This window comes from Lathyrus oleraceus, chromosome 5 (assembly GCF_024323335.1).
Source record: "Lathyrus oleraceus cultivar Zhongwan6 chromosome 5, CAAS_Psat_ZW6_1.0, whole genome shotgun sequence".
Taxonomy (NCBI): Eukaryota; Viridiplantae; Streptophyta; class Magnoliopsida; order Fabales; family Fabaceae; genus Lathyrus; species Lathyrus oleraceus.
In genome coordinates this window covers 33729672-33756808 of record NC_066583.1, presented here as the reverse complement: position 1 = coordinate 33756808, position 27137 = coordinate 33729672, and the positions used below count along the sequence as shown (strand labels likewise).

Below are 27137 nucleotides of genomic sequence, written 5' to 3'. Positions count from 1 at the left end.
GTTTGCAAGATCAATATCCTTTGTTTAGCTTAGGTCACTATTTGCACACACAAGGCTTTCTCTTGGGCTAACTTACAATGATCCCCTTTACTTTCTTGTTGGTTACTTTGCATTCATGTTGCATTAAGCAAATTTCTTAATCAAATAGATAACCCTTGATTCAACGTAAAGTGGATTTTCCTTAGTCAAACTTAAAACACTTAATAACTACGATTAGTATTGTACGCCACGACCCTTAAGTGGTGGAGAATGAGTGAGAATTGAACATTCTTACCCTCACTCTGATTATTTTGGATGCAAGACGTTTGACTTGTTGTCTAGAATATTCACCTCCGCCCCTAGACTTTAGTGCAATCTAATCACAAAAATTCTTTTCATAAACCCTTGTCAAGGTAAAATCAACACAACCCATCAAACTTAATTTTTGTGCCTTAGGCCACCCTTCCGAAAACCCTTTTCTCAATGGTAAAATCAATCAACACACAAACATTTTCTACTATAAACTACGGAGCTCTGATTCCTCATCCCCGACGAGTGATACATAGGCACAAGGGCCACAATCCTTGGCGAGCACCATAATAAAAGACCCTAAATCCCTCTCTTTTACACATTCTTTTAGAAAATAAAACAATAATGAGATAAATCTCCGCCTACGTAAACGACCCAAATGGTTCCCATGGAGTACCATGGACGTGAGGGCTGCTAATACCTTCCCCTTGCGTAATCGACTTCCAAACCTAAATCTCGGTTGTGAGACCAATTCCTTATCCCTTTCTAGCGCTTCCCATGCGCATATCTTTTTCGAGGGTTTATCGACTATTTCCCCTTGCCTCTCCGATAGAGGCATGTAAATAAAATTATGTGGCGACTCTTCAGATTTTTCCATCTCTTTGGCATTTCTCCAGTCCCGGTTTCCTCGCTCCCGAAACCTCGGTAGTGACAACTACAAACACATATAATTATATTCATAACACATAATTATACAAACAACATCACAACTCACATTAATTATAATTCATCATTTATAATTATACCAATCACTAAAATATTATACATTCATTTATAATATTTTAACAGAACAATTCAACCCTTCAAATTCACCAAAACAATAGCAAAACATCAGCCGCATACGAAAATGAATCGCGAAACTAAACCATACACAACACATCTCAATAATTCACACTTTCATAGCCTCTCACCGTGAAACTTAACATGAATTACTAAAAACCATGTAAAATAATAAACAACTCATCACTCAACATCAAACATTTCAAAACAGTGCTAATCAGTACTTAACAGTACTAAACATTCGCCAAAATAGAACTCTGTCAAAAAATCGATTCGAAAATAGCCAACTATGTTCTGTCATAAGTAACTCATTATACTCACGACCTCTTAAGCACATTTAACCTCTTTGGACATTACCATGAGGTATTCATATGCGTTAGCTTTCCAACATTCCAAACTGTGCCTCAAACGAAGTCACAAAACTCAAGTTATGCAAATTTCCCTTATGCATTAAATTTTATCAAAAATCTATTCGAATACAGGCTAGCTGTATTCGAATATAGCTCATCTAAAACCCATAATTTCACATTTAAATAACTGTATGCGAATACAGACTAAGTGTATTCGAATACAGTTTTGACCAGTGGTCCAAAACCCAATTTCTAACATCTTTATTCGAATACAAACACCCCGTAGTCGAATACGGATCATAGCATAATAAAAAACTCAAGTTTTATAGCATCTAAACTAGTATGAGTCATCCCTACTCACACATAAAAGCATCATACATAACTAACCAATGTATAATACATCATATACTCACTGATTTAACACCCAATACATCGATTTTATCATGAATTTAAGGTTATGTTCATAAAACCAAAACACATCCATTAATCACTACAACATTATGATTCATATCGACACATCATGTATAATTTTCAGAGTAATTTAGAGCATGGATTTCATGTTAGCAACATCAATCACAACATATTTATCACCAACTTTTCTTTAAGAACACATAAACATCAATAATGGTAAAAATATGAAAAACCTAGAGGAGGGTGAGGATCATTCTCTACCCTTCATGTAATTAACTCCTATATTCAAGTAATTTCTTCCCTACCTTAATTTCTAGCAATATCAAGCTTGATTATGGCTTCTTCTTCTCTCTCAAAGCCATGTTTTGCCTCTTCTCACACTTGTCTCTTTTTTCCAATTTTCACAACTTCTACGTACTGACAAGTTTGACTCCCCTCACTTTTTCCTATTTTTTTTAATCTAAAAAAATACTAAACTCACTTTCACACTATTACCCCTCAACCCACCTTTACTTCTACCACTTTCCATTATTTTTCTAGTAATTCTACTTTCTTCCCCAATATCAATATTTCTCCTATTTTATTATTTTAATAAAATAAAACTCCATTAAATAAAAAAAAACCCAAAATCACATAACACATGCTATCACCAAAATAAATAATTAAAAGTATATTATATCACCCAAATAATTAAATAAAAGAAATAAAAATTCAAGTAAATAAATTAATCAAATTCGGAGTGTTACAACTCTCCCCGACTTATAGAATTTTTGTCCTGAAAAGTTATTTGAACGAAACAAATCCAGATAAGACTCCTTCATTCGGCTCTCCATCTCCCACATCATGTTTCCTCTAGAAGGTCCTCCCCATACAACCTTCACCAAGACGATCTCTTTACCTTTCAAGTGTTTCACCTCTTGAACATCAATTCATAATGGTGATGCCTCCATAGTCAAGTTATATCTCACTTGCACATCATCTATTTGAATCACATGAGGCGGATCTGGAACATACTTCCAAAGTTGAGACACATGAAACACACTATGAAGATTCGAAAGAGGTGGTGGTAAAGCAACTTTGTAGGCCACTTATCCTACTTTCTTCAAAATTTGATAAAGACCAATGAAACGCGGCATGATCTTTCAAGATTTCAAAGCACGACCAACATCAGTCACTAGAGTGACTCTCAAGAACACATAATCTCCCTATTGGAATTCAAGTGATTTCCCCCGTTTATTATGATAACTCTTTTGTCGACTCTGCAAAGCTTTTATCTTCTCATGAATCATCTTGATCTTTTCTGTCTTTTACTGAACAATCTCTGGCCCAAACACAACAGTTTCTTTAGACTCATACCAACACAAAGGTGTCATACACCTTCTGCCATATAAATCCTCAAATGGTGCCATTCCAATACTATAATAGAGAATGTTGTTGTAGATGAACTCAATCAATGATAAGTAAGTATCCCAGTTACATCCTTGCTCCAACACACAATCACTCAACAAATCTTCCAACAACTAGATGGTCCTATTAGTCTGACCGTTAGTCTACGGATGGTAAGTAGAACTCAACTACAACTTAGTTTCCAAGTATTCCTTCAAACTCTCCCAGAAACTCGAAGTAAACCTCAGATATTTATCTGAAATAATACTCGAAGGTATACCATGCATACTGAAAACTTTCTTGATATAAACCTTGGCTAGCTTCTGAAATAGATAACTGATATTTATCGGAATTATATTCGCCTATTTAGTCAGCCTATCCACCACAACCTAAATCGTATCACTTCCTTTATAAGTCTTAGGAATGCTCCTCACAAAATACATAGAAATCTTGTCCCATTTCCACTTTGGAATACTCAACGGTTGCATCAATCTTGATATCTCTGATACTCAATCTTCGACTTCTGACAAATCAAACAAGAATAATCAAAATCAACAACATCCTTCTTCATACTTGGCCACCAAAACATCTTCTCCAAATCTTGATAATTTAGTAGCACTGAGATGAATACTCAAACCATTCCTGTGAGCTTCCTCAAGGATACTCTTCTTAAGCTCTGGAACATCTGGCACACAAACTCGGTCACGAAATATCATGACACCATTCTCATTAATTCTAAAATATACCTTTCTACCTTGATTGATCAACACCAACCAGTCAATCAATCCTAAGTCAAGTTTCTGACATTCTCTAATCTCCTCAAGAATGCCACTAGTTAGCTTTAGCATACCCAATTTCACATTGTTATGAGTCATTCCACATACCAAACTAAGATCTCAAAACTGCTCGATTAAATCAAATTCTCTAACCATCAATGCCAACATAATCAAGGACTTCCTACTCAGTGCATCTGCTACAACATTAGCCTTACCGAGATGGTAACTCAAACCAAAATCATAATCCTTCAAAAACTCAAGTCACATCCTCTGCCTTATATTTAGCTCCTTCTGATCGAAAAAAATACTTCAAGCTCTTATGATCCCTGAACACTTCAAATCTAGAGGCATACAGATAATGCCTCCAAACTTTAAGCACAAACATAACAATTGTCAACTCTAAATCATGGGTAGGATAATTCTTCTCATGAACCTTCGGCTGTCTTGAAGCATAATCTACCACCTGACCATTCTGCATCAACACACCATCTAAACCCATCTTTGAAGCATCACAATAAACCATAAAATATTTACTCAGACTTGGCAAAAACAAAACTGGCACTGACGTAACTTTCCTCTTGAGCTCTTGAAAACTCTTTTCACACTGAACATCCCACACATACACTGACCTTTTTGAGTTAACCGAGTCAAAGGAAAATCTAACTTCGAAAAGCCATCAACAAATATCATGTAGTAACCAGCCAAACCTAGAAAACTTATAATCTCAGTAACACACTTCAGAGTCTCCCACTGCAACACATCGTCAACCTTCGACGAATCAACTAATATACCACCACTAGAAATCACGTGATCAAGAAAACACACTTCACGCAACCATAATTCACACTTGGACAACTCACATATAGCTTATATTCTCTTGCAAAGTCTGTAGCACAACCCTAAAATGTTCTGCATGATCTTCATTTGTCTTAGAATACACTAAGATATTATCGATGAACATAACCATAAATTGATCCAAGTAAGGATGGGAGATTCAATTCATATACTTCATAAACACACTGGAGCATTAGACACGCTGAACGACATCACTGAATACTCATAGTGACCATATCGAGTTCTAACGCAGTCTTCGAAATATCTTCTGGCTTCACACGAATCTGGTGATAACCCGATCATAAATTAATCTTACTGAAAACACAAGCACCAACTAACTGATCCATCAGATCATCAATGCTCAAAAGAGAATACTTATTCTTAATAGTAACCTTATTCAGTTGGTGATAATTAACACACAACCTCATGCTACCACCCTTCTTCTTGACCAACAACACTGTCGCTCCCCATGGAGAAACACTAGGTTAAACAAACTTCTTCTCGAGCAGATCTTCTAACTATTTATTCAACCCACTTATCTCTGAAACAGACATTTAGTATGGTGCCATCAACAGGGGACTAGTACCATATACTAAGTCTTTGGCGAACTCAACTTCTCACTCCACCGGCAAGTCACAAATACCCTTTAAGAAAAACATCAAGAAACTCACACACCACAGGCATATCACTAGCCACAACATCACTTCCACTTTCAAGGAAGCGAACATCAAGAGCACCTGATCGTCTCCCCTCAAGGACATCTCTACCTGACCGTCGGATACGAACCTCTAATTCGTACTCCCTTCAGGTTTGAGAAACAACATAACCTCAATAACACACGTACTCTTGCAATCAGTGGTACACTGAACCAACCCTCCACACCTGAAACATCTCAGAGAAGCAGAAGCTTCTCCCCCCTTGTTTCTATCCTACTCCTGCTGGAAAACGGTTAGAAAAACAAATGAGCACCGACAGTGTTTCACACACATGTCATATACAAGGGAACAAACAAAATTACACAACCTGGTCGGATGAACTGACCTGCTATGGTACCAACTATGTAACATCCTAAAACCCCGACTCTTAATTTAAAAGAATTAAACACTCATTTTAGGATGTTACTCAAACAAAACATGCATACTCTTTCCAAATAATTTCAAAAACTCACAACAGAACTCAATAAATAACACATACTTCAATTTATCTCTTCAAACCGAAATACTTAATTAAAATAACATAATCCAAACTTAAACTCAGATAGTTAAATGACATGTTCCCAGATGTTACAAACCGGAGTAATAATCCAACTAAACAACGAAAAAGCAATAAATAAATGAAGAGACCTCCAAGGTCATCTTCTAACTCACAGTAAGACTTATTCCTCTCGAGTATCTGCACCATATTATACAGAATAACACAGAAAAAACAAAAGAGGGGTGATAAATACGCTTAAATATATTAAAGATGTAAAATGATGCAAGGGTTGCATTAATAACATAATCATCAGACAATAATCATTTACACTCAACAACCAATTCAAAAAGCCTCTATGTATGCAATGTGACTCATAACTCGACTCAATACATGTATTACCAATTTGGACATCAAAGGTTTGTTACTGATCTTGTCCACTCAACAACGTTTCCTCATTCGAACCGGGTCACCACTTCTGAACCCCGAGTCGCCACTTCTGAACCCCAAACTTATCACTGGTCCCCACTTCTGAACCTTTGACTCGTCTCTCTCAACATTGATATGTATGATGCATGACATATAAATTATGCTAACAACACTTATGGTTCCACTACTAACCATATATAACATTCATAAGACATTCACATTAGTCTTCACTTCTCACTACACTTCTCACTACAAACTTATATAATTATACAAACAACTCACATATATGATTATAATTCATCACTTATAATTATACCAATAACTAAAGTATTATACATTCATTTATAATATTTTAACATAAAAATTCAACCCTTCAAATTTACCAAAACAACAACAAAACATCAGCGGCACACGAAAATGACTCGCAAAATTAAATAATACACAACACATCTCAATAAGTCACCCTTTCACGGTCTCTCACCATGAAACTCAACATTAATTATTAAAAACCATGTCAAATAATCAACAACTCATCACTTAACATAAAATTGTCCCAAACAACGCTACTCAGTACCTAACAGTACTAATCATTTTCCAAAACATAACTTTGTCGAAAAACCAATTCGAAAACAACCAACTTTGCACTGTCAATAGTAACTAATTATATTCATGGCCTTATCAGCACATTTAGCCTCTTTGGACATTTCCATGAGGCAGTCATATGCGTTAGCTTTCTAACGCTTCAAATCGCGCCTCAAAACAGAGTCACAAAACTCAAGTTATGCTAATTTCAATTCAACATTAAAATTTATCGAAACTGTATTCGAATACGGGCTAGATGTATTTGAATATAGCTCATCCAGAACCCATGATTTCACATTTAAACAGTTATATCTGAATACAGACTAAGCGTATTCGAATACAGTTTCAATCAGGGATCTAGAACCTAACTTCTAACATTTGTATTCGAATACAAACACCTCGTAGTCGAATACAGATCACACCAGAATCAAAAACTCAAGTTTTCTTGCATCTAGACCAGTATGAATCATCCCTACTCGCACAAAAAAGTATCAATACATATCTACCCAATTTATAATACATCATATATTCACTGATTTAACACCTAATCTATTGATTTTATCATGAATCAAAGGTTATGTTCATAAAATCAAAACACGTCAATAACAACTACAACATTCAGATTCATATCAACACATCATGTATAATTTTTAGAGTAATTTAGAGCACGGATTTCATGTTAACATCCTCAATCACAACAGATTTATCACTAGCTTTTCTTTAAGAGCACATAAACATCAACAATGCAAAAAGATAAAAAAAAAAACTAGAGGAGGGCGAGGATCCCTCTCTACCCTTCAAGCAATTAACACCTATATTTAAATAATTCCTCCTACCTTAATTTCCAGCAAGAACAAGCTTGGCTATGGTCTTCTCTCTCAAAGTCTTGTTTTACCTCTTCTCGCACTTGTCTCTTTTTCTAATTTTCACAACTTCTAAGTACTGACAAGTTTGACTCCCCTCACTTTACCTATTTATTTTAACCTAAAAAATATCCTCAACTCACTTTTACACGATTACCCCTTAACTCACCTCTACTTCCACCACTTTCCTTTATTTTTCTAGTAATTTTACTTTCTGCCCCAATATCATTATTTCTCTTATTTTAATCAAATAAAACACTATTAAATTAAAAAAAAATCATATAACACATGTTATCTCCAAAATAAATTATTAAAACTATATTAAATCACCCAAATAATTAAATAAAAGAAATAAAATCATCCAAACAATTCTTGGAAGTATAGAGAATCTGAGAGTTGTTCTTCTCCCCTAGAATAAATTATTTTGATCGAACCGATTAAACAAGTTGTTGTGTTTATTATATTTACTTTTTCTTTTTCTTCTAAATTAAATTAATATTTTATTATAGGAAAAGTTACTTTAGATGAAATTCATTTATTTTAGTTGTTATTGTTTTTTATCCTAAACATCAAATTTTTTAATATGACTTAACTTAGAATAATTCTTAACAAATATTTTTAATTATTTTATCAATTTCACAACAAACAAAATCAAATCTTCATTTTTTTAAATATTTTTCTTATAAAATCAGATCTTCATTTTTTTTATAATTCTTATTATACTCAATTAACCAAATTTATTTTTCTAATTCAAATTATTTTACATATTAATCAAACTAGATATTGTATTAATCAAATTTTTATACACTATTAATCAAAATTATTTTAAAGAAAGAAAAAAAAATGTCAAAATTGTGTATATCACGATGAATGTAAAATAGTGTTAAAATATTATCTCATAGATATGCTGTAGTGTCAAAAATAGTGTTAAAATATTATCTCATAAATATATGAGCTAGTTTGTCAATTTAAATATGTGTCAGATTACTTATTTTAAAGTTGTCATTATGAAAATGTATTTCAAGTGAAGGCTTATAGTATATAAGAAACTTTCAAAAAGGCCATACCTATAGGTCCGGAAATAAATCTATGTTAGGTAACATTTCGAATAAGTCTTGAATTATTTTCATATATATAGAATGACTCTAAATGATAATCTACCGTGAACCATGTAATGATAGTTGACACTAAATGTAACTAATTTTATAACCAAATCCATATCACAATTTGGTTGGATATCCTTATCCACCCACTATTTGAATGTCCAAAACCAAACATTAGCCTAAACTTCTAACCTCTGTCGAATGAATACCTTGGTGTTAAACACCAACTCTAATACTATAGCTCACCATATAAAATTTCTATGTTGTGGTCTTGTCTCCAAATAAAATCAAAAGTTTATTGAAATTTTTATGTAGTATACAATTACAATAAACAATATACTGATAGATAACACTCATAAGTCATAACCGATGTAATAGATAAAGCACAATAATAATATGATCGCAATGCAATTATTATAAATTACATTCATAAACACACACTGCAAATTATCATAAAATACAACATGAATTAGAACCAGATTTTATTTTACACAAAGCTACAAGTCTTTGCTCCACACACACATAGATAAGTTGCATTGCATAAGTTGGTTATGGAAGTGATTAATTCAACTTATTCAAGGGCACTTGCGTCTGCCTCCGTGGGTGGTTTGGTTGGCATAGCATGGACACACTTCTTGGCCACCGGAAGTTCCCGGTGGCACGCAGTTGCAGCGCCTGCAGCAAGTTCCACATGCCCGATGGCAGAGGTGCTGCCGAGATGCTAAACGGCATCTCGCAGCACATGCTCCGTTGCAGTCTGTAAAAGTCATATCAAATACATTATCAAAATAAAAGTGCTTAAAATAAAAGTGATTATTTGTCTATATTAGTTATTTTTACCTATCTGCTGCTGAAGCGAAACCTGAGTTTGGGAATGTACCAGTGGTTCCTACAAAACCATGTTTTATTAAATTATAAGTAACAACACTTGAAGAATAAAGAGAGCAACAATGTATATTTAATTATTACCTGTTGAGCATGAACAAGATGGAGAATGAGAAAAGATAGCAAAAGAGGTGAAAGTAGAAGCTTAGAAAAAGCCATTTGTTATGGATATAGTAAAAGAGGAACTAGTTTGGTTACTGAAAATGTAATGTTCTTAAAATGTGCAATGAATTGAGAATAGAAGATCCTTTATTTATAGTTGAATGACAAGGCTGTAAATAAAAGTTGAGTGCTAGCTAGCTAGCTAGCTCTAGCTAGCTGCTTAACTAATATTCAAATTGATTTTCGAATATACAATAATATAATCCATTTATTTATATTTGTTATTATAAGTGTAATAAAAAACTTTATACACATAAGCCAAATAGACACGCCGTTACACCTTTTTGCATGACAAAATTAATCATTTTAAAAATTACATTCATAGATTTAAGAGATACAACATTGTTATTCACAAGCTTTTATATTCTAAGTAAAAGATCAATTGTTTCTGGTGCTAGGAAACCAAAAGTTTCAAAGACAAATGGTACGAAAGCATGTTGATTGTCGAAACACGTTTTCTCATGTTTGACAACTTTACCTGAAGTGACTTTGAGAGTTGTATGTCTCACATAAAACCACAAGTCATCAGTTCCACCGATGGAGAAACTCCAGTTAAGTCCATACAAGCATGTTTCCCTCCTATCAACCCGTACACAAGAATATCTGTTTGTCTAAGTGTCGATCTCTCTTCATGTGGGTCACTAAAGAAATTCACAAGCGTCTCTTTCTTCACAGATACTTCGGTCCGCCGAAATATATTAAATAAGACATCCATAACAAGATCATGTCGGTATTTGAAGCCTGGAAGCTCCTTATAATGAATTGCGTATTCCCAAATGTATCCAAACACGCCCTACAACAAATAGGTGAATTAATAGGCTTTTCTCTTGCCTATTGAATGAGCTTACCCTTTCTCTACTTTTGATTCGTTTAAAGTCAAGCAATAAATTTTCGCGAAGAGTATTGCAGGAAAAACAAAAGAAGAAATAAAAAGAATGGATACATGAACCTTACTATATTAGCATAGGCCTGAAGCCTTTATGTCCTATAGGAAGTGGAAGTCAGAAATCCTATGCATCTTTTTCTCTTAAAATATATAAGTATATAATGAAGAAATCATATCATGCTTATATCGGGAGATAGAGACTACTTAATGTGCTACTTCAACCAAGCCAAGGGGTAAGGCTTTTTTTGAAGACCCCCTTTCGAAAAACGCATTGACTTTCAATCAAGTTTGATGATCTATTAAATAAAGCAAAAAATGCATGTCACAGACGAAAGGTGGATGTTCAATGGCGAATAAAGAGAATGCAAGCTATGCTTTGACCAGGTCTTCTAGAGTAAAAATCTCCCCGCGCGGAATAACTTTCTTAGTGAGTATGAAATTAATATTTTTTACAAGTGGAGTTGCAGCGGCATATGGATTAGCATTTTGAGATTGTCATTTTGTAGTCTTATTGACTTGACACCTCTTGGAAATCAATAGGACAAGGCCTAGTCTCTGTTGTTCTCGTCACTTCAAAACCCCGTTCCTTTTCTCTTGGACATCACACTTTAAATGCAATCAATGCATTCTTTCCTAAAATTTCTACTAGTCTTATATTTAAGACATAGTCTAAACAAGTATGGTCTAGAAGAGCTATAATCCTTAAAGGACTTTAACTTCTTTATATATAAAGATCATCCGATGAAGTGAAAGGGAATGTTCTTAGATACTGATTCCATACTAGTTGATTCAATGGTGGGTTTTATTTATGGATATAGTATTTGGGGATTCCTATTCTATTTCTATTCACTATTCACTCGCATGTTCCATCGAATCCGTCCATTCGAATCAACTTGAGTTCTCATTAGGCTTGATCATTCCATAAAAAAGGATGAAGACAATCACCTTTCTTACAGGAGACTATTGCGAGGGAAATTGATAGTCTAACTGGCGGTGTAAGTATGCTAATCGATATAGGACCCTCCTTGCTCCAGACTATCTTGCCTGGATCACTTCGGTTTTGACATATGTTAGTCTAGCCCATTAATAGGAATAACAAGGAGAAAGTTCTTAGCAAGTCTGTTTGCAAATTACCAAAAACTTCTTTCTGCCTTGTTGTCATGCCAAACTTTACATCCATATCCTTAACAATTTTACTAAAAAGGGCACTCGCCAAAATATGTTGTATTTTAGGAGGGACAATGTCTTTGTTAGTAAAATTGTCAAAGTAATAATATGGAATCGCAACACTAAGACCATCAAAAGCTCTGTCGAAATCTGAGTCCATACCATATACACCACTGTCTCTCAATATATGATCTTGTAACACCAAAGATTGGATCCTAGAAGCCACAAAATCTTGTGAGATAGCCTTTACTACCGATTACAAACCCAAACTCCAACTCTAATGGGTAAGGAAACCACCCACTATTGAAGGTCCCTGAAGAAAGGACCTCCATTAACCATGGCGTCTTCAACCTCCCTTTGTAACTCTTTATCAAACCAAATAGTTGTTTCCTCCATATGATTAGGTTGGCACGTTCTTAGGTCAAAACACAATTTTCCAATACCCATGCATGATAGAAGTAGAAGAAGCTCACTCCGAAGATCCCTTAGTTGTGGTAGAATATGCATTAGTTTAATAACTCTGGAAGCTCTCTTCACGGACAACCCTTTGATAAAGTTGTCATCTCCATTAACATCTCAGCCAAGCAACTTCATCCCTTACATCGATCTCTTAATGTCCTAAGAAAACAAATCCTCACGAAGTTCACTAGCATCACATGAAGGTCAAAATATCTCAATCTTACAAGTATTCAATTCGAGACCTAACCCTGAACTTGTCTCTCGAATGATGTCAATGGTTTTAGCCACCTCATGTGAATCCACTGTAATAGTCTTATCATCAAGATATCAGACATGAAGAATAAGCTTACAATTTCTCTAACCTAATGAACGAGTGAGTGTAACACAAGAGCAAAAAGGAGAGGCCCTAACGGGTCACCTTGTTGCACTTTAGTGGCTGACAGAATATGTTTATCCCCAAGGTACAATCGTGCTGCTTTGCCATAAAGAAACTCAACCCACAAATAAAGAGATGGGCATCTCACCCTTACCTCGCACAATAGGGTTGATCGATCAACCATGTTGAGCACCGTGCATCTAATATATGTTGATCACTTAAACCATCTCTACCCCATGAAGTCCCCTTAGAAGCATGATTTAATACTTCCAGTACGGTGGACAGGTGATTGACTTGCATTAAAGATCTCTTGTCACAACATAACCTTCTCCACACAGTGCATTCAATATATGTTGAGCACGCAAACCACCTCTACCACAAGCCCACCGCACTAGAAGCACAAGTCCATCACTGCAAAACATTGTCTCACCATTTCACCGATCATTTCTAATTCTGAACGAAACCCATCTTAAATTCATTTTGTAGATCTTAATATGATCTATCTTATTAAAAAACAGTTGAGATTGTGTGAATTTCAACCACATGAAACTAGGTTGAAGAAGAAACTCCAACTTTTCCTTTCTTTAGATTTTTCTAAAAGCATAGGAAGATTGTCTAGACGTTTACGATTTTAATTTCTGATTTTGTTATGTTATTTTCTCATGTTTTTTAAAATCTGTTTGCGAATTAGTTTCTGAAAGGTTTCGAAGATAAAAAATTTGGAACTACATCCATATTTTAATACATATTTAAAAAAAAAATTAAAAAATGATATATTAATATATACTACCATATTATTTTTTAATTTAATTTAAAAAAAATATTAAATACATATTATAATTTAGACTAAGTCCTTTAAAGTCTTCCCATAATTTTTTTCTCAAAAACCAACTCACAAACGACTTCTACAAATGCTTACATTTTTACGCATTACTAAGCCATTCATTTAATTTTAGCTTTTCTTTTGGAAAATAAGAGAGTCTAAGCCTACAAGTAAAAAACCCTTTTTTAGAATATCATAAAAACACATTTATTTACCAAATTAATTGCAAGTGAAGCGAGTGAACAGGCATGCTATGCAATGTTATACTCCATGCACGAAGTTCGAAATTTCTTTATCAATTTCATACAAATTAAAAAATATGACTTGTTTTACAAAAGGAAAAAGTTGTTTATTTTGAATAGATGGAAAACAACAAGTGGTGAATTATTACTATAAAAACCAACATATTTGCTAAGTGGACGGTCGCCAACTTAGGCTTTGAGAGATGGTGATGGATACATTTGGATCATGCAATGAAACATGAAGATAATACAGATAGCAAAGTAAACAGAAAAATAGGAAAGGGAGTTAAGAAGCCAATTTTGCCAGCTGTATATGTCTTGCCACCATAGCTGTAATATGGTAACAACAGATTATCTTTTGTCTATCTTGTTCAATAACAATGCAGACAAAACTTTAGTGGACTTATGGAATAGTATAGATATGAATCATTTATCTAGAACTTATGAAATGCCTGACAAAATAAGTAAACTTTACTTTTATTGTTATAATTAGTAGTATTAAGTGGTAACTTTGTAGGGTTATAATTAATATGAGAACAAATTTTATCCGAAGTGGACCTTAGTGGTGGCTGAAATAGAGAGCTAACGGCGGAACTGCGGCAATCTAGGTCTAGTGGATTCATGGAAGTACTTGTAGACACTACCATTCAAATCAATGGAAGTGCTTACATTGAGGACTGTCTAACCAAGCTTAATCACCCGCACCAGCATAGAGGAGGCAGTCGAATTAAGAGACTTTATTACATAGACAACATTATCGTCGTTGAGACATGTAAATATACATATGACACGAAAGGAAGAAGGTATGTAATCCATATACAAATCACTCATAGTTCGACCGAGACTTTGTTAGACTTTGCTAATAAAGATATATTGGTGTATTTTTACGAGTACATTTTGCATTCACCGTGGAACTCAATAAGACTGACTTGGGTCACATAAAAAATTTCCAGCAGTAGTCTGATCTCATCTCACGATGGTAAGGGTTGTCACTAATAGTAGCAACATTGGTCGTGCTACCATAACGGAGATGCTAGCCATTATGGAAGAATTGTGTTGCTAGAATGAAAGGCTGCAGGACAATGTTGTTGGAACAAAATTGATTTGTCTCATATCCCTTGAGTTTTGATGATAATAAAGTATTTAAAGAACAATTGAGTATACTAATGTTTGTTCAAGTGTTCAAGTATTGGTTCTGACTATGAGCATCTAAAGAGAAGCTTAAACATCAAAATCTGATAGATCAGAAGCTGAAGACCAGACTCTGAAGAGGTCGACGTCTGAAGGTCAGACTTCTGATGATCAGAACCTGAGCCAAGCAAAGCACAAGGGTCAAGGTGACTCTGATGGGTCACTATCAACCTCTGAGTCTACTTTGTCACGTGAAAACCTAAGCTCTATTTTCTTCATAGGGTCTGTTGAGATCCAACTTCTAATTCCTTTTGTAGCAAATGGATTTCAAACTAGCCTTCACCAACCTTGTCTATTTGGTAAAACATCTCAACTCTCTTTTGAAACTTCTCAAAGGACTCTACTGTGCTCAATCTTCAACGACACTTTTCATCTCTATTTAAGGAGCTAAAGACTTGAATAAAATACACAAATTGACACTCAAAGAGAAGTTACTCTGTCAACATAAAAGTACAAGCTGAACTTAGGATTTCTTATACTTGTATATCTTAGAAATTCCTAAGTCTTAAAAGAGTCTATTTGCATTGTATTATTTATACATCTTTGATTGTATATCAAGTGTATTTTTCCCAAACAATCATTTATCTATTAGGTAGATTGTTAAAAGTCTCTTACTAAGTGTTTGAGTATTTGAAGTATCTTGCTTGTATGCCTGAGCATAGAAGTATCTTGCTTGTTTGCTTGAGCATTGGAAGTCTTTTGCTTGTGTGCTTGAGCATAGAAGTCTCTTACTTTGTGTTTGAGCATTGGAAGTCTCTTGCTTGTGTGCTTGAGCAAATTATAATCTTGTGTAGTTATAGTGAAAATCTCTTGTAAGTACAAGGAAATTAGATTACTCTCTAGTTGTGAGAGGAACCAGGATAACTCTGTGTGTTATTCTTATTTCTTGCATTTCATATCCACTGTCTACCTCTGACTGGATCACATTCTATAATTTGTGTTTAGAATCTGACCAAAGAATTTTAAAAGAAATAAAAATTCAACACAATTCACCCTCCCCCCCCCCCCCCCCCCCCCCCCCCCCCCCCACTTCCCCCCATTCTTCTATTTTTCTCACCTTCAGTTGGTATCAGAGCACGATCTTTGCTTATCACTTAACGGTGATGCAGTAAAGATCTTGAGAAAAACATAATGAACCATGTCTGGAGTTTCTGAAACTGGTAGTGGTACTCCTAATCCACATGTTGTTATTAATCATGATTATAGAAATTCAGAAAAGAATAATTATACAGCTAGACATCCAACTTTCAGTGGATACTCTAGTAAGTTTGAATGGTGGAAGAGAAAGATGTATACTCATACCATAGGTCTTGATGATGAGTTGTAGGATATTCTATAAGATGACATTGATATTCCAGTCAATGGAATTGGAATGGTGTCTGATAGAAAAACTCTCACACCAGCTCAAGAGAAAGATCTATAGAAAACATCATAGAGTTAGAGGCATCTTGGTTGATGCTCTACCTCACTAAGAGTAAATTAAAATCATTGAAAAATTTACTGCTAAGACCATTTTTAAATCCCTGTGTGCTACTTATGAAGGGAATAAACAAGTTCAAAAAGCTAAGGCTAACCATCTGGTTCAACAATATGAGTTGTTCAGAATGAAGGAGGATGAAGACATTGAAACATATTTTCTAGGTTTCAAGTTCTTGCATTTGGATTTCAGGTTCTGAACAAAAGCTACACTACATCTGATCATGTCAAGAAGATTCTTAAGAGTCTTTCTATCAGATACAAACCTAAAGTGACAGCTATACAAGAGGCTAAAGACTTAAACACATTAAGTATTGAAAGTGTTATCAACAATCTTCATAACAATGTTGAAGCTAAATGGAGATGAACCTGTCAGAAATTCAAAGCCTCTGGCTTTGAAATCTGTTTCTAAAACTACCAAGGCTCCTCAAGTCTGGGAGTCTGAAGAAGATTCTCATGTAGAAGGTTCTGAAGATGACTCGGATGATGAGGAAATGTCATTTATCATTAAAAGGTTTCAATATCTGGCCAAGAAGAACAAGAGATTCTCTGGCATAAGTAGTGGCTTCATAGGATCTAGTTCTAGAGAAAAGAAAGATGATTAGAAAGGATGTTTCAACTACAAGAAGCCTGGTCACTTCATTGCTGACTGTCCAAAAGTGCAAAAGACAAGTCAAAGAAAGAATGATAGCGTTAGAAAAAAGTTCAAGAAAAGTCTCATGGAAACATGAGATGAATTTGAAAATGAAGAAAACTCTGAAAAGGATGAAGAGCAAACCAACCTTGCCTTGATGGCTCTACATCTTCTTAGGCAGAATCTGATTCAGATTCTGGTTCAGAGTCTAAGGAGGAGGATTGAGTATTTACTAAACTATCTCGTTATGATTTAATTACTTTCATTAAAGATTTCTTGGGAAGATGTTAAGAGAAATCCGGACACATGAAAATATTGAAAAAGCAATATGATCTCTTGACGGAAGAATTAAATTATGTTCAAAGTAAAAAATGAAGCTCTAGAGAAATATCATATTGCTCTAGTAAAGGAGGTGTCTGATAACCCTCTTGATGAGCATGAAATGGATCTTCAAGAGTTTATCATAAATGGCTTTAATAGAACTAAACTTGCTTTCATGATTTATGGAGTAAGTAGAAGAAAATGAGAAGGTCTTGGTTACTCACAAAAATATTTTAATCCAATATTTGAAACCTTAAGTAAACCAATAGACCCTTCTCCTTCAAGCTCTGCTCAAAAAGGGTTTGACTCTTATTTTGCACCTGTTGCTGAAAATGCAAAGGTTATGAATTAGTCAGAACTGAAAGTTGTTGAATCAGGGGTTCTGAAGAAACCAGAACCTAAGACTCTAAAGTCAAAGGTTCTAAAGAAGCCATAACCTAAGATATCAGAAGCTAAGATTATGAAAGGTTCAGAACCTAAGGCCAAGGTCCATTCAAAATAAAAAATTCTCAAATCAAAAGTCTTGAATGATCCTAAGTCCTATCATATGAGAGAAAAGGTACAAAACAAGAAGAAACCTGTCAGAATTAACCCTAAAGGACTCATAAGAATATGGTTACCTAAATCTCAATTTGGTTTTGCTATATATATGCTTCAAGGGAGAAGAAAATAAGAATTCATGACTTGGATAGTTGTTGCTCACAACATATGATAGGAGAAAGGCTTATATTCTAAACCCTAACTCTGAAAGACATAGGTGAAGGAGAATAGCGATCCAAAATGCAGCGGAATTAAAAAAATTTCTCCTTTAGTGATCCTTACGAATGGGCATGATCAGTGATAGAATCGTTACCTTTTGTGGCGATTGAAACCTTTGATGCAGATATAAGGAGAGACCACGAACGTTGAATGGTGACAACGCCTCTACTCAGTCCACATGAGCGGATTCCTTCAGTCTCAGTGCTAACTGCTACGAATGAAGGCTTTGAGTGAATGAGTGAGTGAGAGAGAGAGAGAGAGAGGGTTCTATTTATAGAACCACTTGTGTGGGATGTAAGCTAAAAAACCCACTTAAGTGTATGTGGCTCATATCTTATGATACACCAAAATCACTTAAGTGTGTGGTACCTTACCTTACTTCGTATTCTACTTAAGTGCACCGTACCTTACGATGTTCTACAATTCACTTAAGTGCATCGTACCTTATGGTGTTCCTTATTTACTTTATCTCTCATCAATCCGTCCTTTTGTGCGTGACCCTGCAGGTTTTCGAGGCATTGGAAATTATATTAAATCATGTATTTAACATAATAATCAGTGAGCGGTATCTAGCAACACATCACTGCTATCCAAGACACGAAAATGTCATGTGATATGACAAATCTTTTTGTGATAATAATTATGTGTATAATTACCCCTTTGCCATTATGTCTATATTGAACACAAGGCATAGACCGTGTCATCCTTGTCCAGTTTAATATTGGGACCTTAGACATTCATCCTATTACGCAGGATGAGCAAATTCCATCTAGGTGACTCATGTCCCTTAACATGCTTTGTTGAGTACCCATCCACTATCTTCATGGTCATCCAGTTACGGACAATGTTTGATCAGCAATAAAGCACTCGACTCTACATCTAGGGTCCATATTGGTTTTAGGTCGAAGGGTGAAATACACCATTATCACCATGAGAATAACTTATGACACTTTGCATAACATTCTATATAGTATTCTCATAGTAGGTCAATCCAGTATAAATATTACTCCTAATATTCATACCTATGTTTAAGAATTGATAAATCCTTATCCATGATCTATGAGATGTGATCATCAGTCTATATACATAATAGTCTTAATGCTTTAATGTTATCCCACTTCACAACAAAGCTTGACTACAGATACTTTAAGAATAATGTCCTTATGTTTAATAGGATTTCATGATTAAGTCACACTTGATACATTAAATGGACTATCTATTCTAGGTATTTTATTAAACAAACATAATAAATAAAAAACCTTTTATTATTAATAAATAATTCGATACAAGTACCAAAAGTATTGGCCTATAAGGCTTACACCAACAATAGGAACTATGGGATTTGGAGGAAACCAAAAAGGAAAGATCACTGGTATGGATACTATTGGTAAATCCTCTATCTAAATTAATAATGTTTGTCTTATAGATGGATTTAAACATAACCTACTGAGCATTAGTCAATTTTGTGGCAGTGGTTAAGAAGTCATGTTTAATAATAACAATTGTATAGTCATGAATGAATCTGACAAGTCCATAGTGTTTAAAGGTAGGAGAAAGGGAAATATTTATAAAATTAATTTTTCTTACTTGGTTGATCATAAGGTATTTTTACTTCTATCAGTGAGTGATGAGAAGTGGCTCCGACACATAAGGTTAGGTCATGCTAATTGGAGATTAATCTCTAAACTTAGCAAGTTGAAATGTGTTAAAGAATTTCCATACCTCAATTATCACTCAGTTTGTGGAGCATGTCAAGTAGGGAAAATTAGTAAAACTTATTTCAAAACTAAAAATATTGTCTCTACCTCTAGACCCTTAGAATTGTTTCACATTGATTTGTTTGTTCATGTTAGTACTGCATCAATTAATAGGAAGAAATAAGGTGTAGTCATTGTTGATGATTATAGCAGATGGACTTGGGTTAGATTCCTTAGAACCAAGGATGAATCATATGACGTGTTCAATATCTTCTGCATACAAGTATAAAGTGAAAATGAATAAAAAAGTTTAAAGGTAAGAAATGATCATGGTGGTGAATTTAAAAATGAGTCATTTAAATTTTTTTCTGAAAAACATGGAATTATCCATGAGTTCTCTTCTCCTAGAACTCCATAATAAAATAGAGTTGTAGAGAGAAAGAAAAAATCTTTACAATAAATGGTCAGAACCATGATCCATGAAAACGACTTACCTAAGCACTTGTGAATAAAAGTTGTGAACACAACATGTTATGTTCATAATAGAATTTAGATTAGACGAATTTTAAATAAGACTTCATATGAGTTGTTTAAGGGAAGAAAGCTAAGCATTTATTATTTTCATCAATTTGGATGTACATGTTACATCCTGAACAATAAAGTCTATCTGAAGAAATTTGATGCTAAAGCTCATAAGGGTATCTTTTTTTGATACTCTTAACGCTCAAAAGCATATAGGGTGTATAAATCTTAAATCAATATGGTTGGAGAGTCAATACGCATCAAATTTGATGAAAATGATCCTACCAGTAAAATGTCAGAGCTAGTTCCAAAATTTTGATAATCGGTGTATCTGAAGACACATCAGGAGCCAGAGGTCCAAAAGCTGGAAGTTCAAAAGCTAGTAATCTAGCAGAAGCATGATGCTCATAAGCTATCATAACTTCATAAGCAGGTGATCCAGAAGTTGGTCCAACCTTAGAAGCTCATCCAGATGTTGAATAATCTGAAGAAGCTCAAGATGGCTCCTCGGATACATCACAATCCAACAAGACCTTCAAGTATAAGTCTTCTCATCCATATGAGTTAATTCTTGGAAACAAAGATAGCCCTAGAAATACAAGGTCTGCCTTCAGAGAAGAGCATTAAATTTTATGAATATTGTCCAGACTAAACCAAACTATGTTAATGAAGCACTTTCTGATGATGGTTGGATTGTGGATATGCAAGAAGTGCTGAATCGGTTTCAAAGAAATTGTGTCTTGGATCTGGTACCCAAAGCTTTGCATAAGAACATTATTGGAACAATATGGGTATTCAGAAACAAGTTCGACGAGCAAGGAGAAGTTGTAATAAATAAGGCTAGACTTATAGCTCAAGGCTACAGTCGGTAACAAGGTATGGATTTCTATGGAACTTTTGCATCAGTTGTAAGATTAGAGGCAATCAGGTTACTTCTCTCTTATGCTATTAATCATGACATTATTTTATACCAAATGAATGTTAAGATTGCATTCTTAAATGGAGTCATTTTTTAAGAAGTGTATGCCAAACAACCACCTGGGTTTGGTGACTCAGTCCACCCAGATTATGTTTTGAAATTGAAAAAAAATCAGTTTATGGACTCAAACAAACTCCTAGAGCTTAGTATGAGAGACTGAGTAATTTTCTGTTAGAAAATGGATTTCAAAATGAGCAAGTTGACACTACACTCTTCAAAAATACACTTAAGAATGATATCTTAATTGTCCAAGTTTATGTTGATAATATTATATTTGGTTCAACTAATGTTTTTCTTTGCCAAGAATTTTCAAAGATAATGCAGGCTGAATTTGAAATGAGTATGATGGGAGAGCTGAAGTTCTTCCTTGGTATTCAAATCAATAAGTGCAAAGAGGGAGTTTATGTTCATCTTACTAAATATATAAAGGAGCTTCCGAAAAATTTCAAGCTTGATGATTGCAAGATCATGAGCACTTCTATGTATCCAACCTACAATGTAAGCAAAGAGAAAAGCAGCACCAAGGTGTGTCATAAGGTGTATATATGTATGATTGGTTCTCTATTTTATTTAACATCTTCTAGACCATATATTTTATTCAGTGTCTGTCTGTGTGCAAGATTTCAGTCAAATCCTATAAAGACTCAGTTAACAGATGCTAAGAGGATCTTTAGGTATCTAAAGGGAACAACTAATCTATAGTTGCTTTATAAAAAAAACCTAGATTATAAGCTAGTTAGATTATGTGATGCTGATTATGCTAGGGATATAATTGAGAGAAAATCTACTAATGGAGGTTGTCAATTCATAGGTGAAAACCTAATATCCTGGGCTAGTAAAAGACAAACAATTATTGCTTTCTCTACAACAGAAGCACAATACATCTCAACTGCAAGTTGTTGTGCACAACTCTGGACAAAATATCAATTGGAAGACTATAAGATAAGTGGAAGTAATATTCCAATATTTTGTGATAATGTTGCTGCTATCTGTTTGACAAAGAATCATATTCAACATTCTAAAACCAAGCACATAGAAATAAAACATCATGTTATTAGAGACTATATTCAGAATGGTGTGATAGATATACAATTCATAGATATTGATCATTAGTGGGATGATATATTTACCAAACCTCTTACTATTGAAAGATTTGATTTTATCAAAAAGAATAAGAACATGAATTTTGTTAAAGATTGTTGCTTGCTTATGGATGGAGGATCGAAGTCTGATGATGGTCAAAAGCTACTATGGTCAAAAGCTATGAACTAGCTTCAGATGAATAGTAGCATCTGATGCAACTCAGCCTATGATGCTCAAAAATTTATTAGTTGCATCTGATAGCACTTACGTGGAAAAATTATTTTTAAACACCTGTCCACTTATGTGTCATCAATCTGAAAGGTTTTCTGACACTTAGTTTTTGAGTTGTTGGATAATAACTGGTGGTTAATGATGTAAGTGTTTTTAAATACTTTATCTTATCCCCATCTTTCATTGCCATATGTTTTATTGCCATCAGATTCTTTTGTGCCTCTAATTGTTTTCTATGTGTTTCTGAGTTATTAGACTCTGAACTAGTTACTCCTTTGATTAAGAATATTTTCTGGTTCAGAAGGTCCTAAGTCAAAATTCTTCTGAGAATTTTATGTCTTTTGATCCCTTAGTTATATTAATGGACCTAACTAATCATGTTTGATTAAGAAAAGGAGTGTGACATTTGTCATAAATATTCCTTCTTTTGACAAAAAGTTTGTGTTACCTTTGGGAATCATTTTCTTGGATAAAATTAAATCTTATTTTGATTCCCCTTAAATCATTTATTTTATGGGTCTGTGATTTACAATTATTTTTTTAGTCACTATTTTTAATACACACATCAAAATTTTTGTTGAAATGGTTGAAAAAGATCTTTGTAACATTCATCTGGATGGTCAACAAATAGATGCTAGTGACAAAAGAATCATAGATGAAAAAGGAAAAGGATTCGTTACTATTCATAAGAAATTATTACAAATCATGATTCATTCTTATAAGCAACAAGATTCACTACAAAGACTATATCTATCAAACTACATCAGGATGAAAAGCACGGAGTCTGAGGTAGTTTATCCAGTCCTCATCAGCATCTGAGTCATAGTCATAAGTTGGATCCTGACTCTTCTCGAGTTTCTTCATCTTGGAGACTGATGTCCTCCCCACCAAAGAAGCTCTGGCATATGAACTTGTTTGTGAGTTTGAACCTTCAGCCTTATTGAGCTTATCATTCTTGAGTTTCCTTCCTTCAACATCCTTGAAATCCTTGTTAATCTCCTTGGAATTCTTGGATGACTTACTCATATTATAAGAAGAGAAAGATGGAAATCAATGTGATTCTGATGGTAACGAAAGACAAGTTTTATAAAGAGTTTGGGATGAAGCAGAATCAATGTTGATTATTATGCACCATTGGACTTTAGAGAGAGACATATTCTTGGTCTTCAAGCACATCTCCCCAACCTTGACTGCCTTATTCCTATCAAATTCCCAGATGTCAGAACATGTTTTTACCATCTTGAGAATTGGAGAAGTTGTTTCCAAACATTCTAATATATTTTCCGTTACCTTCTCAAAAATTTTAAGGGAAATCAAATATGATTTTTTTAAAGAATTTTTATCCATATCTGATAAAATTCCAAACATTGTTTATCAGTGCATTTTTTCCGTCTCTAAAGTCTTCTTTGGTTAAATGAAATTTTTCGTCAATATATTTTCTATTTCCTTTATTTGTTTTTGTTAATGACAAAAGGGGAAGTAGATATAGAAGTATTTAAGCACCTAAAATGTGACCATTATTATCTTTGTTTAAATTCTGAAGAATTATCATTGTGCTTTAAATGTTTAAATTTAATTAACATGGATAGGAATTAGGGGGGTCTTACAAACCTCTCCTTATGGACCGTTAGACTCGAGGGGGGGGGGGGGGGGGGGGGGGGAACCTCAGATCCTAAAGTCAACTTGTGAATTTAATTATCAACTATTGTTCTTGAATAATTATGTTTGTCATCATAAAAAAAAGGGTAAGATTATAGAAACAAAATTGGTTTATCCCATATCCCTTGGGTTTTGATGATAACAAAGTATTTAAAGAAAAATTGGGTACACTAATGTTTTTTCAAGTGTGTTGGACTATAGACTAAAATTTTATATTAAAGCCAAGTATTGGTTCTGACTATGAACATCTAAAGAGAAGCTAAATGACCAAAATATGATGGATCAAAAGTTGAAGACTAGACTATGAAGAATTCATCTTCTGAAGAGGTCAATGTTTGAAGGTTAAAGTCTAAAGGAGTCAGCCTCTGAAGACCAGACTTTGGAGAAGTCTACTTCTGATGATCATAACCTGAGCCAATCAAAGCGCAAGGACTAAGGTGACTCTGATGGGTCAATATCAACCTCTGAGTCTACTTTGTCACGTGAAGACCTAAGTTTTATTTTCTTCATAGAGTCTGTTGGGATCCAACTGTGAATTCCTTTTGTAGCAAAGGGATTTCAAACTAGCCTTCACCAACCTTATTTATTTGGTGAAACATCACAAAATCTCTTTTGAAGCTTCTCAAAAGAATTTGTTGTGTTAAATCTTCAACGACTCTTTTCTTCTCTATTTAAGGAGCTAAAGACTTGAAGAAAAATACGCCAATTAACACTCAAACAGAAGTTACTATGTCAACATAAAAGCACAAGTTGAACTTAGGATTTCTTATCCTTGTATTTCTTAGAAATCCCTAAGTCTTAAAATAGACTATTTGCATTGTATTCTTTATACATATTCAATTGTATATCAAGTGTATTTTTCCCAAACAATCATTTATCTGTTAGGTTGATTGTTAGAAGTCTCTTACTAAGTGTTTGAGCATAGAAGTCTCATGTTTGTGTGCTTGAGCATAGGAAGTATCTTGCTTGTACGCTTGAGCATAAAAGTCTCTTACTTTGTGTTTGATCATTAGAAATCTCCTTCTTGTATGCTTGAGCAAATTTTAATCTTGTGTGATTATAGTGAAAATCTTTTGTAAGTACAATGAGACTGGATTACTCCCAAGTTGTAAGAGGAAATAGGATAACTTTCTTATTCTTCTTTCTTGCATTTCATATCCATTGTCAACCTCTAACTGAATCAGGTTCTATAACTTGTGTATAGAATCTAACCAAAGAGTTTTAAAAGAAAGAAAAAGTCAACATAATTCAACCCCATCTTCTTGTGTTTTTCTCACCTTCAAATGTTTATGACCTACAACAGCAAGAAGCACAGTTGGATGTAATCGAGCAAGAAGAGCATGCAGATCCTCAACCACTCGCTCTTAAGATATGGAACGCTCTAGTATTTGACAATTTCAAACCACCATCCTTGGTATAGTTTGATGTCAAGAGTGATCTCCAATAGCACATAATCACCATAAACATTCAAATGGATATCACTAGAATAACCGACTCACTTGAATTAAGTTGGATCTTTTCAAAATGGTCGGGCACTTCGATGAGTCTTTTCCTAAAAGCCAACAGCCTCAATGGAAGAAATCATGGCAAGGGAAGAATGTTATGTTAAAGGAGAATTAAAAGATGCATAAAAGAGAACATAAGACGCAAAGGAGAGAGATGGAAAAAAATTTGGGGTGCCCGACCAAAGAAGAAACTAGAACATTATTCCAATGCGAGAAAAGATGGTATTCAAGCCCGCCAAGAGGTCTCTATAGAATTTCAAACCTTTAAATATAAGGAGATAGCAAATCCTTCAAGAGGTTTATCACACCAGGGTCATTCTCAAACCCATTTCCCCCAAAGGAGACGTAATAGGAATTGAGTCGGGTAAATGGTGCAAGTATCACAGGATAAGAGGTCATCACACAGATGATTGTCACCACCTGAAGAGAGAGATAGAGCGGCTCATGAATGAGGGGTATCTAAAAATATATGTGCAAAGTAATTTCCAGAGTTTAGAAAGAAGAGCACCTCATTGAGAGCATATATATAGAGACGCCTCAACTCAAAAGGAGTCACAGTCGTTAAGAAAGTCATAATCTTATTCAAGTATATCACACAGCGAACACAATTGTTTGAGGGTTCGCAAGAGGAGGGATAGTTAAGTGCTTCAGAGAAGATGTATGCGCGCCAAGTAATTCATATCATCAATGCTCCGCCCATAGAGAAAATAGTTTCCTCAATAGAGATTAAATTCTCCAATAAAGACATAAAGGGAGTCATACCCCCATAAAGATGACTTTATGGTGATTAACCTGCAAATACATGACTATAATGTCAAAAGGGTCCTTGTGGATCCAGGAAGCTTGGTCGACGCCCTCTAATGGAATGCATTTGAAGTTTTGTTGGTGAATGATGTGATGGTTAGAAAATCATTTCCAAATGGGGAATGTGTGTGAACTTCAGCGACCTAAATCAAGCATGTCATAAGGATCATCAACCAATGCGAAGCATCTACAGGTTGATTGATGGAGACCTGGGTTTCTTAGCACTATGTTTTATGGGTGCATACTTTGGATATAATAAAATAAGGATGAACCCCAAAAATAC

The 27137-nt window shown here is 34.4% G+C and overlaps 1 protein-coding gene across 1 annotated transcript; it reads right to left on the bottom strand.

Moving 5' to 3' along the window:
- Window positions 1-9365: 9365 nt before the first annotated feature.
- Window positions 9366-10129, bottom strand: LOC127084994 (gibberellin-regulated protein 1). Its single transcript, XM_051025556.1, has 3 exons — window positions 9963-10129; window positions 9834-9882; window positions 9366-9750 (listed from the first exon to the last, which is right to left on the bottom strand). The coding sequence occupies exons 1-3, from the start codon at window positions 10035-10037 to the stop codon at window positions 9569-9571; spliced, it is 306 nt and encodes a 101-aa protein (XP_050881513.1). The 5' UTR covers window positions 10038-10129; the 3' UTR covers window positions 9366-9568.
- Between the last annotated feature and the right edge of the window lie 17008 nt (window positions 10130-27137).